Source organism: Borostomias antarcticus (assembly GCF_949987555.1).
Source record: "Borostomias antarcticus genome assembly, chromosome: 13".
Classification (NCBI taxonomy): domain Eukaryota; kingdom Metazoa; phylum Chordata; class Actinopteri; order Stomiiformes; family Stomiidae; genus Borostomias; species Borostomias antarcticus.
This window is the reverse complement of record NC_140246.1, coordinates 18,760,785-18,778,875: the sequence shown is the minus strand read 5'-3', so window position 1 is coordinate 18,778,875 and position 18,091 is coordinate 18,760,785. Positions and strand designations below refer to the sequence as shown.

Below are 18,091 nucleotides of genomic sequence, written 5' to 3'. Positions count from 1 at the left end.
CACCCATATCCATTGTATGACCTAAATGTTTTGTCAACGTTTTGATCTGAACCATTGTATATGATCATAAGTAACCTTAAAACAGGGCTAAACATGCATTTTCCCTTTACTACTCCTTTAATGGCCTCATCCCAGTGCTCTTGTCTCCTGCGGCTGAGTCTCGAGTCTGAGGTTTCATCAGTTTCCACAAAATGTTTGTTAAAGGCACCACAAGGGGTAAAAAACTAAACCAAAAACTAAATAAAACTAAGGTACACGCAACAAGTGGAGAGCAAAAGACAATGCCTGAGTAGACATTAGCATGTTTATTCTGCATCACCCGGGGCTTGAACTCACAACCAGACACCAAAGGAAGGTCATGTTCTTTGAGCCAAATGAGAAGGTGGCAGGTTGACCTAAAATGTATAAATGTCACAGCTAGATATTTGCACCATAGGAATCCTGCATTTTAGTAGGCCTACAATACTGAGATGAGAGTTGTGGGACTCTGGACTGAGCATGGATTCACTGACTGATTTGGTTGGATTGAACACAGGAGGCACTGATTGAGACAAGACTGTCAGAAGAAGCGATGCAAAGAAAAGCAAACAAAAAAACAGTAAAGCTACAACAAACTAGTAACAGCTACACATTTAAAATACCGTTAAAAAATCATGTCACGCAGCACAGTGGAGTAAGCATTAGCATTTTTATTCTGCATCCCCCTGGGCTTGAACTCAACTATCTGCCATGTGAGAAGCCATAGATGATTTCATACTGACTTAAACATCACAATCACAAGGGTTGCATGTACTGTAAATGTCACAGGTGCATGTAACGGAGGTTTCAGCAGTTTCCACAAAATGTTTGTTAAAATAAAGGCACCATGAGTGGCAAAAACCAAAACCAAGGTATACACTCACAAGTGGAGAACAAAAGACAAAGCTTACAAGCTTACATACTTACAAGTTGGCACCAGACAACACACAGATACAGCAAATAATAAACGAAGAAAAAGGGGGAGCTACATGTAGGCTATATATACACAGACTAACAAGACCAATCAAACAATCAGTGGCACAGGTGTCCTCTCAATCAGTCAATTTAGCCAGTTGTAGTCTTTCCCAGTTCAGTCTGGCACTCAGCACAGACAAAAGCATCACATCATGAGATCTCAGACTGTAACTCCTGACAGGGCTCTGTGCAGTCAGAGAGCAGAAGTGACTTCCAGGAAGGCTTATAAAATAAATTACTTTCTAGATGGAAATTGTATCCTTGATACTTTTCAGTCTGGTTTTCGTCCTCATCATAGCAGAGACAGCACTGGTCAAGGTTGTAAATTACCTCAGAATCAACGCTGATGTGAACAAGCTCTCTGCCATTGTCCTTCTGGACCTGAGCGCAGCTTTCAACACTGTAAATCATGACATCCTTAAGCTGAGGATACACTACAAGATATTATGCCCGATTTTATACACGATTCACAATCCTGCCGAGTCTGTCCTAGTCGGCAGCAGTCTGCACTAGTTGGGGGGAGTCGGAGTGGCAATTTGGCACAGAAATCTGTAAGTGTATGAGGGGTACAGATTTAAATCGGCAAGTGTATGATGAGAACAGACTTCTCCCGAACCAGTCACCCAGAGTCAGAGCGAATCGGAGCATATGTTTGATATTTTTGAGTAGATTCTGGACGCAATCGTGTAGTGTAAACTCGTCACCACCCAGTCCAGTCGTTAAATGTGCGATACCCAGTTTTTTAGTTGTCATACAAAAATCATCAGAAGCCAGTCGTCTAGTGTATACTCCCAGTCATTTCATAATCTGTTAAGATTGTGAAAGTCTTCTAGTGTATCCGAGGCTTTATTGGAAGACTTGAGAACTGGGTCGGCTTCTCTGGTCCAGTCCTTGAGGAGCTACCTAATTGGCTGAGAGTTTTTTGTCGCCCTTGGTGATCACAGCTCAAAAAAACACTTCAATGACATGTGGGGTCCCACAAGGATCCATTCTAGGGCCCCTACTTTTCAGTCTATATATATACTACCCTTACGTGATGTCATTAGAAGGCACAATATTAGCTAGCATAGCAACGCAGATGACACCCAGCTCTATTTCTGTGACACCTGATAACAACAGCTCAGTTGACCACTTGGTAAAATGCTTTGCTGATATAACTGCATTGATGTCACAGAATTTACTTCAGTTAAATCAGGATAAAACTGATGTGCTGATCACTGGTAAAAAGGTTGAAAGGGAGAGACTATCTGGGCACTTTAAAACACTGACACAGAATACCAAATGCCAAGTCAGCATATTTTACTGGGGTTGCACAAAAATGAAAGGTTTTACAATGTCTTTGAAAATGTTATTTTTTATAAACCAACAATCTGTACAAATCAGTACATCTGTACAAAAACAGCATATTTATATCATTGACAGCCCCGTATACTATTTGTGTGTGTGTGTGTGTGTGTGTGTGTGTGTGTGTGTGTGTGTGTGTGTGTGTGTGTGTGTGTGTGTTAGAGTGATGTCTCTTTGGGGTCTTTGGTCTCCGTCACTGTAGGCCGGTAGGTCAGAATCTCTGTGAACGTGTGACCTGAATAAGGAAACAAATTGATCAATAAAAATGCAATGATAACACCTTGTAGATCATACAATTTAATCTGATTAATTTTAAGTATTATACAGTCATCTAACCATACAGGCTGCAAAGATGTATTTTAATGCAATGATCATCCCCTACCTGCCTGACTGCTTAACCAGCCAACCAAGCCAGCAGCACAACATTAAAACCTGTCCAAATTCTCCATAAGCAGGCTTTAAAAATACTCATTAAAAAACCCAAGAGCTACCACCACACCCTGTTCTCACTAAACATGATCCTTCCGCTACACTCCCTACCCCCCCCTCACGTTTCCACTGCTCCAGAGGCAGGTCGGTGTTGTCCATGGAGTGGTCGTAGGGCTGGGCCTCCGTCTCCTCCTCCGGCTCCCTGAACTCTCTGAAGAACGGCATGGTCAGCGCCTCCACCCCACTCACCCTCCGCTCTGGGTCCAGCAGCAGCATACGCTCCAACACACACACCGCTACCACACACACACACACACACACACACCATCACACACACACACCATCACACACACACCATCACACACACACACACCATCACACACACACACACACACCGTCACACACACACACACACACACACCATCACACACACACACACCATCACACACACACATACACCATCACACACACCATCACACACACACACCATCACACACACACCATCACACACACACACACACACACATACACCATCACACACACACACACACACACACACATAGACACCATCACACACACACACATACACCATCACACACACACACATACACACACACACCATCACACACACATACACACACACACCATCATACACACACATATACAGACCATCACACACACCATCATACACACACACACACACACACATACATACACGCACACACACACACATGAATGCACACACACACACACACACGCGCATGAACACACGCACACACACACACCATCACACACACACACACACACACACACACACACACACACACACACACACACACACACACAGTTAACAGTCATTTGGTATACATGTAGGTTAATGTATTCTATACAACCATAGTACACTATTTAGTGTAATAGTGTATAATACCAGATGATAACTAAGTAACTAATAGTGTCTTCTTGTGGGCGCTTACCATCTGAGCTAGCTTTGGAGAACATGGAGTGTAGGTCTTTCTTCTGGACTTTGGGGAGACTCCTGATGTAGTTTTTGGCCTATTGGGAGAAGCAGAGCAAAAGTTAAATCTGCTTTGTGATTTTCATGGATTTCATGGCATCATATGTATTCTGGAGCAGACCAGAGAAATACGATTTGGAATCATTTCAATCAATAATTCTATCTGTACTCAATTGGTCTTGTCTGCCACAATGGAAACAGTGGGTTGTTCCCAAATATTCTAGCCACGCCCCTCTGACGCATCACGCAGACATAAGCAAATACCTCATATTTCAAGTAGTAATGTTTAGTACTATCCCATTATATCAACATATGTATTTGTGATCTGAAGTATTTGAGAGGATTAAATGGTATTTATGGTAGGGTCACAACTGCCAGACTCACATCCTGACTCTGTAGTTTCAGCACAAAGTCTGCGCTGGGTGTGCCGGTGACCTTCATGATCTCTCTTAGCTGGTCCAGGTCTGGGGTCATCCCAGGGTCAAGAGTCAAACTGCTGCTTTATCACGCCTCATAGCTTATGGGGCAAAAGGTATTCAGATACACAGCCCATCACAGACTCCAGAAGGGAACATGCACCTGGATGATGAACGGAGATCGTGCCATGCTAAAGGTTGGCTAGGCTAGACTAGGCTGGCTAGGTTGGCTAGGCTAGACTAGGTTGGCTAGGATAGGCTAAGTTGGCTAGACTAGACTAGGTTGGCTAGGCTAGCCTAGGTTGGCTAGGGTATGCAGTTCTGTTATCTGATCACATTATACATGACATATTAGCACTTTCACTAGTCATTAGTTAGCATGTGGCTTATTGTGTGTACACAATAGTATAAGATGGGGGTCGAGGATACGATCGTTTCCTTTAAACAGTGGTTTTCCCAGAAGCATCTCTGCCATGATGCAGCCCACAGACCAGATATCCACTGGAAACAAAGACACAAGTTCACATATTAGATCACAGATATGCAGTCTTGAAGTGTACTGTACTGCCACCTAGTGGCTAGTGAAGTCATGAACCACTGGTAGCCTGAGTGTGTGGAGTGAAAGAGAGATGAGACAGAATGAGAGAAAGAGAAAACGACAGAGGGGAGAAAAGAGAGAGACGGGAAGAGTGTGTGTATGTCTGTGTGTGTGTGTGTGAGAGAGAGAGAGAGAGAGAGAAGGGGGGAGAATGAGACAGAGTGTGTGTAGTGTAGAGAGAGAGACTACTAACCAGTATGTGTGTAGTGTAGAGAGAGAGAGAGACTACTAACCAGTCTGTGTGTAGTGTAGAGAGAGAGAGAAAGACTACTAACCAGTCTGTGTGTAGTGTAGAGAGAGAGAGACTACTAACCAGTCTGTGTGTAGTGTAGAGAGAGAGAGACTACTAACCAGTCTGTGTGTAGTGTAGAGAGAGAGAGAGACTACTAACCAGTCTGTGTGTAGTGTAGAGAGAGAGAGAGAGAGAGAGAGAGACTACTAACCAGTATGTGTGTAGTGTAGAGAGAGAGAGAGACTACTAACCAGTCTGTGTGTAGTGTAGAGAGAGAGAGAAAGACTACTAACCAGTCTGTGTGTAGTGTAGAGAGAGAGAGACTACTAACCAGTCTGTGTGTAGTGTAGAGAGAGAGAGACTACTAACCAGTCTGTGTGTAGTGTAGAGAGAGAGAGACTACTAACCAGTCTGTGTGTAGTATAGAGAGAGAGAGAGAGACTACTAACCAGTCTGTGTGTAGTGTAGAGAGAGAGAGAGAGACTACTAACCAGTCTGTGTGTAGTGTAGAGAGAGAGAGAGACTACTAACCAGTCTGTGTGTAGTGTAGAGAGAGAGAGACTACTAACCAGTCTGTGTGTAGTGTAGAGAGAGAGAGACTACTAACCAGTCTGTGTGTAGTGTAGAGAGAGAGAGAGACTACTAACCAGTCTGTGTGTAGTGTAGAGAGAGAGAGAGAGAGACTACTAACCAGTCTGTGTGTAGTGTAGAGAGAGAGAGAGACTACTAACCAGTCTGTGTGTAGTGTAGAGAGAGAGAGACTACTAACCAGTCTGTGTGTAGTGTAGAGAGAGAGACTACTAACCAGTCTGTGTGTAGTGTAGAGAGAGAGAGACTACTAACCAGTCTGTGTGTAGTGTAGAGAGACTACTAACCAGTCTGTGTGTAGTGTAGAGAGAGACTACTAACCAGTCTGTGTGTAGTGTAGAGAGAGAGAGAGAGAGAGAGAGACAGACTACTAACCAGTCTGTGTGTAGTGTAGAGAGACTACTAACCAGTCTGTGTGTAGTGTAGAGAGAGAGAGAGAGAGACTACTAACCAGTCTGTGTGTAGTGTAGAGAGAGAGAGAGACTACTAACCAGTCTGTGTGTAGTATAGAGAGAGAGAGAGAGACTACTAACCAGTCTGTGTGTAGTGTAGAGAGAGAGAGAGAGACTACTAACCAGTCTGTGTGTAGTGTAGAGAGAGAGAGAGACTACTAACCAGTCTGTGTGTAGTGTAGAGAGAGAGAGAGACTACTAACCAGTCTGTGTGTAGTGTAGAGAGAGAGAGACTACTAACCAGTCTGTGTGTAGTGTAGAGAGAGAGAGAGACTACTAACCAGTCTGTGTGTAGTGTAGAGAGAGAGAGAGAGAGACTACTAACCAGTCTGTGTGTAGTGTAGAGAGAGAGAGAGACTACTAACCAGTCTGTGTGTAGTGTAGAGAGAGAGACTACTAACCAGTCTGTGTGTAGTGTAGAGAGACTACTAACCAGTCTGTGTGTAGTGTAGAGAGAGACTACTAACCAGTCTGTGTGTAGTGTAGAGAGAGAGAGAGAGAGAGAGAGACAGACTACTAACCAGTCTGTGTGTAGTGTAGAGAGACTACTAACCAGTCTGTGTGTAGTGTAGAGAGAGACTACTAACCAGTCTGTGTGTAGTGTAGAGAGAGAGAGAGAGAGAGAGACAGACTACTAACCAGTCTGTGTGTAGTGTAGAGAGAGAGAGAGACTACTAACCAGTCTGTGTGTAGTGTAGAGAGAGAGAGAGACAGACTACTAACCAGTCTGTGTGTAGTGTAGAGAGAGAGAGAGACTACTAACCAGTCTGTGTGTAGTGTAGAGAGAGAGAGAGAGACATACTACTAACCAGTCTGTGTGTAGTGTAGAGAGAGAGAGAGAGACAGACTACTAACCAGTCTGTGTGTAGTGTAGAGAGAGAGAGACTACTAACCAGTCTGTGTGTAGTGCATCCAGTTGAGGATCACCTCTGGGGCTCTGTACCATCTTGTCACCACGTAACCGGTCATCTCTGTGTCCGTCTGCCTGGCCAGCCCAAAGTCCAGGATCTGAGAGACAGAGGGGGGGGAGAAGACACCTTAGTACAGAGAGCACTAGTAGTAGGTAGTACTGTAGTACTGTAGTAGCAGCAGTAGGTAGTACTGTAGTACTGTAGTAGTAGCAGTAGGTAGTACTGTAGTAGTAGCAGTAGGTAGTACTGTAGTAGTAGCAGTAGGTAGTACTGTAGTAGCAGCAGTAGGTAGTACTGTAGTACTGTAGCAGTAGCAGTAGGTAGTACTGTAGTACTGTAGTAGTAGCAGTAGGTAGTACTGTAGTACTATAGCAGTAGCAGTAGGTAGTACTGTAGTACTGTAGCAGTAGGTAGTACTGTAGTACTGTAGTAGTAGCAGTAGGTAGTACTGTAGTAGTAGGTAGTACTGTAGTAGTAGCAGTAGGTAGTACTGTAGCAGTAGCAGTAGGTAGTACTGTAGTACTGTAGTAGTAGCAGTAGGTAGTACTGTAGTAGTAGCAGTAGGTAGTGCTGTAGTAGCAGCAGTAGGTAGTACTGTAGTACTGTAGTAGTAGCAGTAGGTAGTACTGTAGTAGTAGCAGTAGGTAGTGCTGTAGTAGCAGCAGTAGGTAGAACTGTAGTACTGTAGCAGTAGCAGTAGGTAGTACTTTAGCAGTAGGTAGTACTGTAGTAGTAGCAGTAGGTAGTACTGTAGTAGCAGCAGTAGGTAGAACTGTAGTACTGTAGTAGTAGCAGTAGGTAGTACTTTAGCAGTAGGTAGTACTGTAGTAGTAGCAGTAGGTAGTACTGTAGTAGTAGCAGTAGGTAGTACTTTAGCAGTAGCAGTAGGTAGTACTGTAGTACTGTAGTAGTAGCAGTAGGTAGTACTTTAGTAGTAGCAGTAGGTAGTACTGTAGTACTGAAGTAGTAGCAGTAGGTAGTACTGTAGTAGTAGCAGTAGGTAGTACTGTAGCAGTAGGTAGTACTGTAGTACTGTAGTAGTAGCAGTAGGTAGTACTTTAGTAGTAGCAGTAGGTAGTACTGTAGTACTGTAGTAGTAGCAGTAGGTAGTACTTTAGCAGTAGCAGTAGGTAGTACTGTAGCAGTAGGTAGTACTGTAGTAGTAGCAGTAGGTAGTACTGTAGTACTGTAGTAGTAGCAGTAGGTAGTACTTTAGTAGTAGCAGTAGGTAGTACTGTAGTACTGAAGTAGTAGCAGTAGGTAGTACTGTAGTAGTAGCAGTAGGTAGTACTGTAGCAGTAGGTAGTACTGTAGTACTGTAGTAGTAGCAGTAGGTAGTACTGTAGTAGTAGCAGTAGGTAGTACTGTAGCAGTAGGTAGTACTGTAGCAGTAGCAGACGTTTGAGATCATCTAACTTCAGTAGTTTGACGTATTTCCGACAAGCTATGAGGGTGGGACATATGTTTAGAGGAATTTGATTGGAACATTGACAAGTGGACGGGTTTTCAGAACTTTAGACAGATTCGATAGAAGGATAGCGTTGATTGACGCGTGGATGTCGTGAGATTATTGGCCTAAAATCTAAGGTACCTGTTGTCGTCATTGCACGTTACCTACCGTTTTCCAGGAAGTAAGAAATTATATACTTTGATATAAGATTACAACAAATGTAGAATTGTGTACGTTTTTTGGCATACATCGTTGAATAGGTGAACACTATGACCAATTATGTGAACCAAAATGGGACAGAATGCTTTTTTCATTTCAGTGCGACTTTAAGTTCTTAGCATATACGTTGTATTTCCCCCCTTGCAGGAAAATATCTTAGAGCACAGGTTGCATTTCGCCTTTCCTTTCACTTTTGTGAAATGTAACCACGCCTTAGATCGCTTTGTGCGCTCAGCCATTCTCTCCGCCAAAATACATCTCACTTTCAGCCATGCTGCTAGTGTTGTTGTTTTCGCCTGAAGTCAAAACTCCGCCTACGCGCTGCTACCTGTGTGGCTTTTCCTCGGAAATTGAACAGGGATGAGGGTCAGAAAGCATTTAGCATGTTTTTCAAAGTCAGACAGCATGATTTAGTATGATCGTTCCGTTTTTTTAAATTCTTTTTTATGCACGGTTATCTTGATAAATGAAAATGTATCCGGTTGTACTGTTTTCACCACGGTTCACCGTAACCGTCCCATCCCTACAGTAGGTAGTAGGCTACTGTAGTAGGCTAGTAGCAGTAGGTGGTAGGCTACTGTAGTGCTGTAGTAGTAGCAGTAGGTAGTACTGTAGTACTGTAGCAGTAGGTAGTACTGTAGTACTGTAGTAGTAGCAGTAGGTAGTACTGTAGTACTGTAGCAGTAGGTAGTACTGTAGTAGTAGCAGTAGGTAGTACTGTAGTAGTAGCAGTAGCAGTAGGTAGTACTGTAGTAGTAGCAGTAGGTAGTACTGTAGTAGTAGCAGTAGGTAGTACTGTAGCAGTAGCAGTAGGTAGTACTGTAGCAGTAGCATTAGGTAGTACTGTAGTAGTAGCAGTAGGTAGTACTGTAGTAGTAGCAGTAGGTAGTACTGTAGTAGTAGCAGTAGTAGTGATGTAGTAGCAGCAGTAGGTAGTACTGTAGTAGTAGCAGTAGGTAGTACTGTAGTACTGTAGTAGTAGCAGTAGGTAGTACTGTAGCAGTAGCAGTAGGAAGTGCTGTAGTACTGTAGTAGCAGCAGTAGGTAGTACTGTAGTACTGTAGTAGCAGCAGTAGGTAGTACTGTAGTAGTAGCAGTAGGTAGTACTGTAGTAGTAGCAGTAGGTAGTACTGTAGTAGCAGCAGTAGGTAGTACTGTAGTAGTAGCAGTAGGTAGTACTGTAGCAGTAGCAGTAGGTAGTACTGTAGTACTGTAGTAGCAGCAGTAGGTAGTACTGTAGTAGTAGCAGTAGGTAGTACTGTAGTAGTAGCAGTAGGTAGTACTGTAGTAGTAGCAGTAGGTAGTACTGTAGTAGCAGCAATAGGTAGTACTGTAGTAGTAGCAGTAGGTAGTACTGTAGTAGTAGCAGTAGGTAGTACTGTAGTAGCAGCAGTATGGTACCTTGAGCTCACAGTCTTGATTGACGGCCAGATTCCCCGGTTTGAGATCCTGTGGGGGGGAGGAGTGTAGCTGTAATGGTTCTGCTAGATTGGAGCACACGCACGTATGCACGCACACACATACACACAAGCAGGTGCACACATACATAAACACAAGCATGCAAATGCACACACACACACACACTAGGCTGGTCACAGTTGTCGGTGTTACCGGTGTTATTCAGTGTTCACGCATACACAGTGTATTCAGCCAGTCATTAACTTAACACCGCCACACCATTGTTTTCGGCCCCACCGTCGTTTTACTTGTTAGTTAATGTTCACATATCGGCACACAAGTGTCTGATCTGCCCTTCCACGTGTGCACACAGCACAGAGCGGAGTGTAGAGGAATCAGATTTCACTTTCAATTCACTGAAGAGAGTAGGGGGAGGGGGGGGGGGGGGGGTTATGGCTATAGACTCTCGTGGCTAGCTAGCCTTTAGCTAACGTTCAGCTAACTTAGCCACCGAGGAGTGGCTGTTGCCATTAGCTAGCTGGCTAGCTTATTCTAGCAGCCTATTCTCTCGCCTATCCTAGCAGCGTTCCGTTCATAACAACGCAGATTTGCGGAGGGAATTTGGCATTGTATGTTGCATCAACACCAAATTCAAATGCAGTAGGTTACACAACAGTGCTGTTCAACGTAAGGCAAAGGTCTAGCGGTAAAGATTAAAGTAAGTGCTCTCTGATTGTAGGCTAGACGTTGTTTCCAGTAACAGCAGTGTTGTCATGGGTTTATTAGTCGGTGGGAAAAATCCAAATACACACACATGCACACACACACACACACACAGAGTTATAAACTCCTGCTGCGGGAGACCAGATGAATAGGAGGGGGCATGCAAAAAAGCAAGTACCCCACCCCCATTTCTCATAGACCCTAAATGTCAGAGGTCACGCACCCTGTGGATGATCCCTGCAGAGTGGATGTACTGAGGAGAGAGGAGAAGGACAGGGGAAGACGCTGGGCTTAGTCAAGGATATCAGATACCAAGCATATATACAAGTCTGTTCTTTATACCATGTGGAAGTGTAGATGTGAAAGAGAGAGAGAGTGAGTGTGTGTGCCTGTGTGCGTGTGTGTGTGTGCCTGTGTGCGTGCGTGTGTGTGCGTAATCTAACCTTAAGTCCTTTCAGTATTTGATAGACCAGGAACTGCACCCGGTCCAGAGAGAGTCTCTCAAGCTTCATCAGCTTGCCCAGGTCCGTCCCCATGAACGGCATGACCAGGTAACTGAGAGAGATCATGTACACCACAGTACCATGTATTAATGAGGACACCACATTACCATGTATTAATGAGGACACCACAGTACCATGTATTAATGAGGACACCACATTACCATGTATTAATGAGGACACCACAGTACCATGTATTAATGAGGACACCACATTACCATGTATTAATGAGGACACCACATTACCATGTATTAATGAGGACACCACATTACCATGTATTAATGAGGACACCACATTACCATGTATTAATGAGGACACACACTGAGGAAGCAGCTAGGCAAAACATCTTCCCTTCACTAAGGTGTTTTTGAACAATAAAAGTAACAGCAGAAGAAGTATGGGGAATCAGCATATCCTGTGGTGGGTGAACCTCGTTGAATGTATTACATGTAGAGTATTTAAACAGGAAGAGTGTTCCGTCTTACAAGTCCTGGAACCTGTCCAGCGCGATCTCCGAGGTGAACACATCCAGCAGGCCGATCACCTGAGACAGACACATAACAATCACATGGGCAGGATTTATTTATTTAACCTTTATTTAACCAAGTAAAGAAGCTTGAGATCAAATAACTTTTTGAATCAAATAACCGTGACCAAAATGGCAAAATCAAATTCATCATGAACTACAGCCTCTCATACAGACAAATACAGTACACAGTACTCTCTCTCTCTCTCTCTCTGTCTGTCTGTCTCTCTCTCTCTCCGTCTCTCTCTCACACACACGCACGCGCACACACGCGCGCACACACACACACACACACACACACACACACACACACACACACACACACACACACACACAGAGACTCCAACAGGGTATGCCTCTACCATGCTCATGTGAACACCTGACTAGTGTCTTTGGAGGCTATTTTTCCAAAACATGATTCTCCTGCTGAGTTCTGGACTTGGCTGCGCCCCCCACCCCCATCCTCTGTGCACCCAGCTGACCTCAGAGCAGAGAACAACAGTTCCTGCTTCAAAACTTTCTTCTCAAAACAATTCACAGAGGAACCATCTGATGGAACTGCCTTGCTGTGTATGAAGCCGTCCGCAGAGTGACAAGGCTTGGCTCCTCCTCCCATGACTGGTATCACATGGGGTAATGGGGTGCTGGTTCTGGTGACTGGTATCACATGTGGTAATGGAGTGCTGGTTCTGGTGACTGGTATCACATGTGGTAATGGGGTGCTGGTACTCATGACTGGTATCATATGTGGTGACGGGGTGCTGGTTCTGGTTCTGGTATCAGGTGTGATGACAGGGTGCTGCTTCTGAGAGAGCTCTTACGTTCTCGTGCTTCATGTGTTTGAGGAGGCGGAGCTCTCTGTAGGCCCTCTTGGCAAAGAGCTTGGATTGGAACGGCCGGTGGAGCTTCTTGATGGCCACCCTCATACTTGTCCTACGGTCCAGGGCTGAGCTGCAATAACACACACAGACAAACAGACACACAGACTCACACACAGACACACACACACACACACACACACACACACAGACATACACACACACAGACATACACACACAGACACACATAGACAAACACAAAGACACACACACAGACACACAAAGACAGACAAACAGACAGACAGAGACACAGATGGAAACAGACAGACAGACAGACAGACATCCCCATCAGTTCTGTTAAACATATTAGAAAATAAAATGGTGATATTTGGTCATTTTGCAAGTTTATTTTCCACAATGACAGTGGGTTTAAATGACCTCTGAGACATTCTAATATAAGATATTGTAAGGGTGTTAAATATTTTATAAGGTCACAAGCAAGTTTTCAATGTAGAAAATTGTTTTAAAAGACCTAATTGGATGACACATTAATGGGGTTTCACAAAAGAGAAGCAATGGTTGTCCTTGCTGGAACTAATTTAGTAGAAGAAAACTAATAATTTCTGGAACTGGTCTAGTAGAACACTAATAAGAACTCCTCTAACTGGTCTAGTAGAACACTAATAAGAACTCCTCTAACTGGTCTAGTAGAACACTAATAAGAACTCCTCTAACTGGTCTAGTAGAACACTAATAAGAACTCCTCTTACTGGTCTAGTAGAACACTAATAAGAACTCCTCTAACTGGTCTAGTAGAACACTAATAAGAACTCCTCTAACTGGTCTAGTAGAACACACAAATAAGAACCCCTTTAACTGGTCTAGTAGAACACACAAATAAGAACCCCTTTAACCGGTCTAGTAGAACACTAATAAGAACTCCTCTAACTGGTCTAGTAGAACACTAATAAGAACTCCTCTAACTGGTCTAGTAGAACACTAATAAGAACTCCTCTAACTGGTCTAGTAGAACACTAATAAGAACTCCTCTAACTGGTCTAGTAGAACACTAATAAGAACTCCTCTAACTGGTCTAGTAGAACACTAAAAAGAACTCTTACTGGTCTAGTAGAACACTAATAAGAACTCCTCTAACTGGTCTAGTAGAACACTAATAAGAACTCCTCTAACTGGTCTAGTAGAACACTAATAAGAACTCCTCTAACTGGTCTAGTAGAACACTAATAAGAACTCCTCTAACTGGTCTAGTAGAACACTAAAAAGAACTCCTCTTACTGGTCTAGTAGAACACTAATAAGAACTCCTCTAACTGGTCTAGTAGAACACTAATAAGAACTCCTCTAACTGGTCTAGTAGAACACACAAATAAGAACTCCTCTAACTGGTCTAGTAGAACACTAATAAGAACTCCTCTAACTGGTCTAGTAGAACACTAATAAGAACTCCTCTAACTGGTCTAGTAGAACACTAATAAGAACTCCTCTAACTGGTCTAGTAGAACACTAAAAAGAACTCCTCTTACTGGTCTAGTAGAACACTAATAAGAACTCCTCTAACTGGTCTAGTAGAACACTAATAAGAACTCCTCTAACTGGTCTAGTAGAACACTAATAAGAACTCCTCTAACTGGTCTAGTAGAACACTAATAAGAACTCCTCTAACTGGTCTAGTAGAACACTAATAAGAACTCCTCTAACTGGTCTAGTAGAACACTAAAAAGAACTCCTCTTACTGGTCTAGTAGAACACTAATAAGAACTCCTCTAACTGGTCTAGTAGAACACTAATAAGAACTCCTCTAACTGGTCTAGTAGAACACACAAATAAGAACTCCTCTAACTGGTCTAGTAGAACACTAATAAGAACTCCTCTAACTGGTCTAGTAGAACACTAATAAGAACTCCTCTAACTGGTCTAGTAGAACACTAATAAGAACTCCTCTAACTGGTCTAGTAGAACACTAATAAGAACTCCTCTAACTGGTCTAGTAGAACACTAATAAGAACTCCTCTAACTGGTCTAGTAGAACACTAATAAGAACTCCTCTAACTGGTCTAGTAGAACACTAAAAAGAACTCCAACTGGTGTAGGATGAGGACACTCTTAATAGTCTCTCCTCTGGTCTAGTAGAGTAGGATGAGGACTAGCCTGGTCTAAAGTAGGATGAGGACTAGCCTGGTCTAGAGTAGGATGAGGACTAGTCTGGTCTAGAGTAGGATGAGGACTAGTGTGGTCTAGCGTAGGATGAGGACTAGTCTGGTCTAGAGTAGGATGAGGACTAGCCTGGTCTAGAGTAGGATGAGGACTAGTCTGGTCTAGAGTATGATGAGGACTAGTCTGGTCTAGATTAGGATGAGGACTAGTCTGGTCTAGAGTAGGATGAGGACTAGTCTGGTCTAGAGTAGGATGAGGACTAGTCTGGTCTAGAGTAGGATGATGACTAGTCTGGTCTAGTAGAGTATGATGGGGACTAGTCTGGTCTAGAGTAGGATGAGGACTAGTCTGGTCTAGTAGAGTAGGATGAGGACTAGTCTGGTCTAGAGTAGGATGAGGACTAGTCTGGTCTAGTAGAGTAGGATGAGGACTAGTCTGGTCTAGAGTAGGATGAGGACTAGTCTGGTCTAGAGTAGGATGAGGACTAGTCTGGTCTAGTAGAGTATGATGAGGACTAGTCTGGTCTAGAGTAGGATGAGGACTAGTCTGGTCTAGTAGAGTAGGATGAGGACTAGTCTGGTCTAGTAGAGTAGGATGAGGACTAGTCTGGTCTAGAGTAGGATGAGGACTAGTCTGGTCTAGTAGAGTAGGATGAGGACTAGTCTGGTCTAGAGTAGGATGAGGACTAGCCTGGTCTAGAGTAGGATGAGGACTAGTCTGGTCTAGAGTAGGATGAGGACTAGTCTGGTCTAGAGTAGGATGAGGACTAGTCTGGTCTAGAGTAGGATGAGGACTAGTCTGGTCTAGAGTAGAATGAGGACTAGCCTGGTCTAGTAGAGTAGGATGAGGACTAGCCTGGTCTAGTAGAGTAGGATGAGGACTAGTCTGGTCTAGTAGAGTAGAATGAGGACTAGTCTGGTCTAGAGTAGGATGAGGACTAGCCTGGTCTAGAGTAGGATGAGGACTAGTCTGGTCTAGAGTAGGATGAGGACTAGTCTGGTCTAGAGTAGGATGAGGACTAGCCTGGTCTAGAGTAGAATGAGGACTAGCCTGGTCTAGTAGAGTAGGATGAGGACTAGTCTGGTCTAGAGTAGGATGAGGACTAGTCTGGGCTAGTAGAGTAGGATGAGGACTAGCCTGGTCTAGAGTAGAATGAGGACTAGCCTGGTCTAGTAGAGTAGGATGAGGACTAGCCTGGTCTAGAGTAGGATGAGGACTAGCCTGGTCTAGAGTAGGATGAGGACTAGCCTGGTCTAGTAGAGTAGGATGAGGACTAGTCTGGTCTAGTAGAGTAGGATGAGGACTAGCCTGGTCTAGAGTAGGATGAGGACTAGCCTGGTCTAGTAGAGTAGGATGAGGACTAGTCTGGTCTAGTAGAGTAGGATGAGGACTAGTCTGGTCTAGAGTAGAATGAGGACTAGTCTGGTCTAGAGTAGGATGAGGACTAGTCTGGTCTAGTAGAGTATGATGGGGACTAGTCTGGTCTAGAGTAGGATGAGGACTAGTCTGGTCTAGTAGAGTATGATGGGGACTAGTCTGGTCTAGTAGAGTAGGATGAGGACTAGCCTGGTCTAGAGTAGGATGAGGACTAGTCTGGTCTAGTAGAGTAGGATGAGGACTAGTCTGGTCTAGAGTAGAATGAGGACTAGTCTGGTCTAGAGTAGGATGAGGACTAGTCTGGTCTAGTAGAGTAGGATGAGGACTAGTCTGGTCTAGAGTAGAATGAGGACTAGTCTGGTCTAGAGTAGAATGAGGACTAGCCTGGTCTAGAGTAGGATGAGGACACTCCTAGTCTCTCCTCTGCTGGCCGTGAGCCAACAATGCAGCAGTAGGATCTCTTTGTTATGCAAAGACAGGAAGGTCCTTGGCTTCATGGGGCGTCATGGGGGAAGTAGATGTTCATGGGGTAGTAGATGTTCATGGGGTAGTAGATGTTCATGGGGTACTAGATGTTCATGGATAGACAGATGGATGGATACTTAATTGATCCCGGATGACATTTAGGCAGAAATCAGCTTAATACAACACACAATTAAATAGACAAAATGTAAAAGAAGGAATACACACAATTAAAATGAACCTATATGAAGCAGCTGCACTACATAAAAGAGGCTTGGAACTCCTGTAAGGTCCTGTAGGTCCTGTACATAAGGAGACTGTTGATGTAGCAGAAGGTCCTGTAAGGAGATTGCTGATATAGCAGATAAATCCACAGTGCAAGTTGATGTGCAATGCCAGTAAGAGACGGGGAGTACAATAAGCAGGACTAATATAATATCCTGTGAAATAATCAGGCAGAGAGCAGAGCACCGGGCACTGCTCGCTCCGCCCCACGGGCTGAGTTGAATCTGGGGACAGAGTTGCATGGAAATCCAATCTGCGTGTGGAAATCACGTGAATAATTTCACTGTTTAATTGATATCACAGGCGTGGTGATGATGATGATGACTTAATTTGGGCACATGGGGGGGGGGGGGCGCATTCCACAGAGCCGATCCCATGGAGGAACCACTATATACGGCTGGTAAAAGTTGCACACAACAACACAGCAGCGCACATTTCAACGCGACCCACCCGGTTTGCTGCCGTGAGCTGGTTAGCGTAAAGCTCATCCGTGTGAGGTAGATGTGATAGCGGTTTGGACGTGCCGCGTATGGAGGAAGAACACCCTAAAACAGGATCAGCACGGGTTTGTGTTTTGGTCAACTCACCAGACAGTCCCGTACGCTCCGGTCCCCACCTGCTTCAGTTCCCGGTATCGCTCTGGAACCTCCCATGCCGTTTTGTTTACCTCTTGACGGTAAAATCCTGTCCGCGAGCGGACCGACATATCAGTTGATCCGAGGTTGGTATATCCCACCACTCACTCTTAACTCCAGCCTTGCTGTTGCGCTGTTTTCATGAGGCGGACTTCCCTGTCTCACTCGCTGGAAACCCGCATGAACACTGGCCCTTCAAATGCGCAATGCGCTCCGTTGCCAAACAGCGGACTTCAGTGACGCGAAAGAGAATGTGTTGGTGGTGACCACCTTTCTGCCGGTGGCTGAAAGCAGGAAAAACACAACTGTGGGCAAATCAACCATCTTGGTGCCCCGGGCAATCGATGGGCGCGTAGGCTACTAGTTCCTAGACTATGTCAAGTCGTGGATGGGACTGTCGCCAGATCTGAGGAAAAGTTTCTGTTCCCATTAGATGACCAGGATATGGCAGGCAGTTGTTGCTTGGTAGCAGGAAAGATGATGGATGAAAAGTTATTTTAGTCCCTGTCGTATTTCACCTGGACTCTTCTGTTACTGCGATATGGC

The 18,091-nt window shown here is 44.3% G+C and overlaps 1 protein-coding gene across 1 annotated transcript; it reads right to left on the bottom strand.

The window, feature by feature from the left end:
- Nucleotides 1–2,495: 2,495 nt before the first annotated feature.
- Nucleotides 2,496–17,681, bottom strand: mapk12b (mitogen-activated protein kinase 12b; the record flags this gene model as incomplete). The annotated part of the gene is made up of 12 exons (XM_084447832.1): nt 17,498–17,681; nt 12,616–12,745; nt 11,754–11,812; nt 11,212–11,323; nt 10,992–11,021; nt 10,049–10,096; nt 6,961–7,075; nt 4,627–4,698; nt 4,166–4,245; nt 3,741–3,819; nt 2,889–3,062; nt 2,496–2,572 (listed from the first exon to the last, which is right to left on the bottom strand). The coding sequence occupies exons 1-12, from the start codon at nt 17,614–17,616 to the stop codon at nt 2,496–2,498; spliced, it is 1,095 nt and encodes a 364-aa protein (XP_084303958.1). The 5' UTR covers nt 17,617–17,681.
- Between the last annotated feature and the right edge of the window lie 410 nt (nt 17,682–18,091).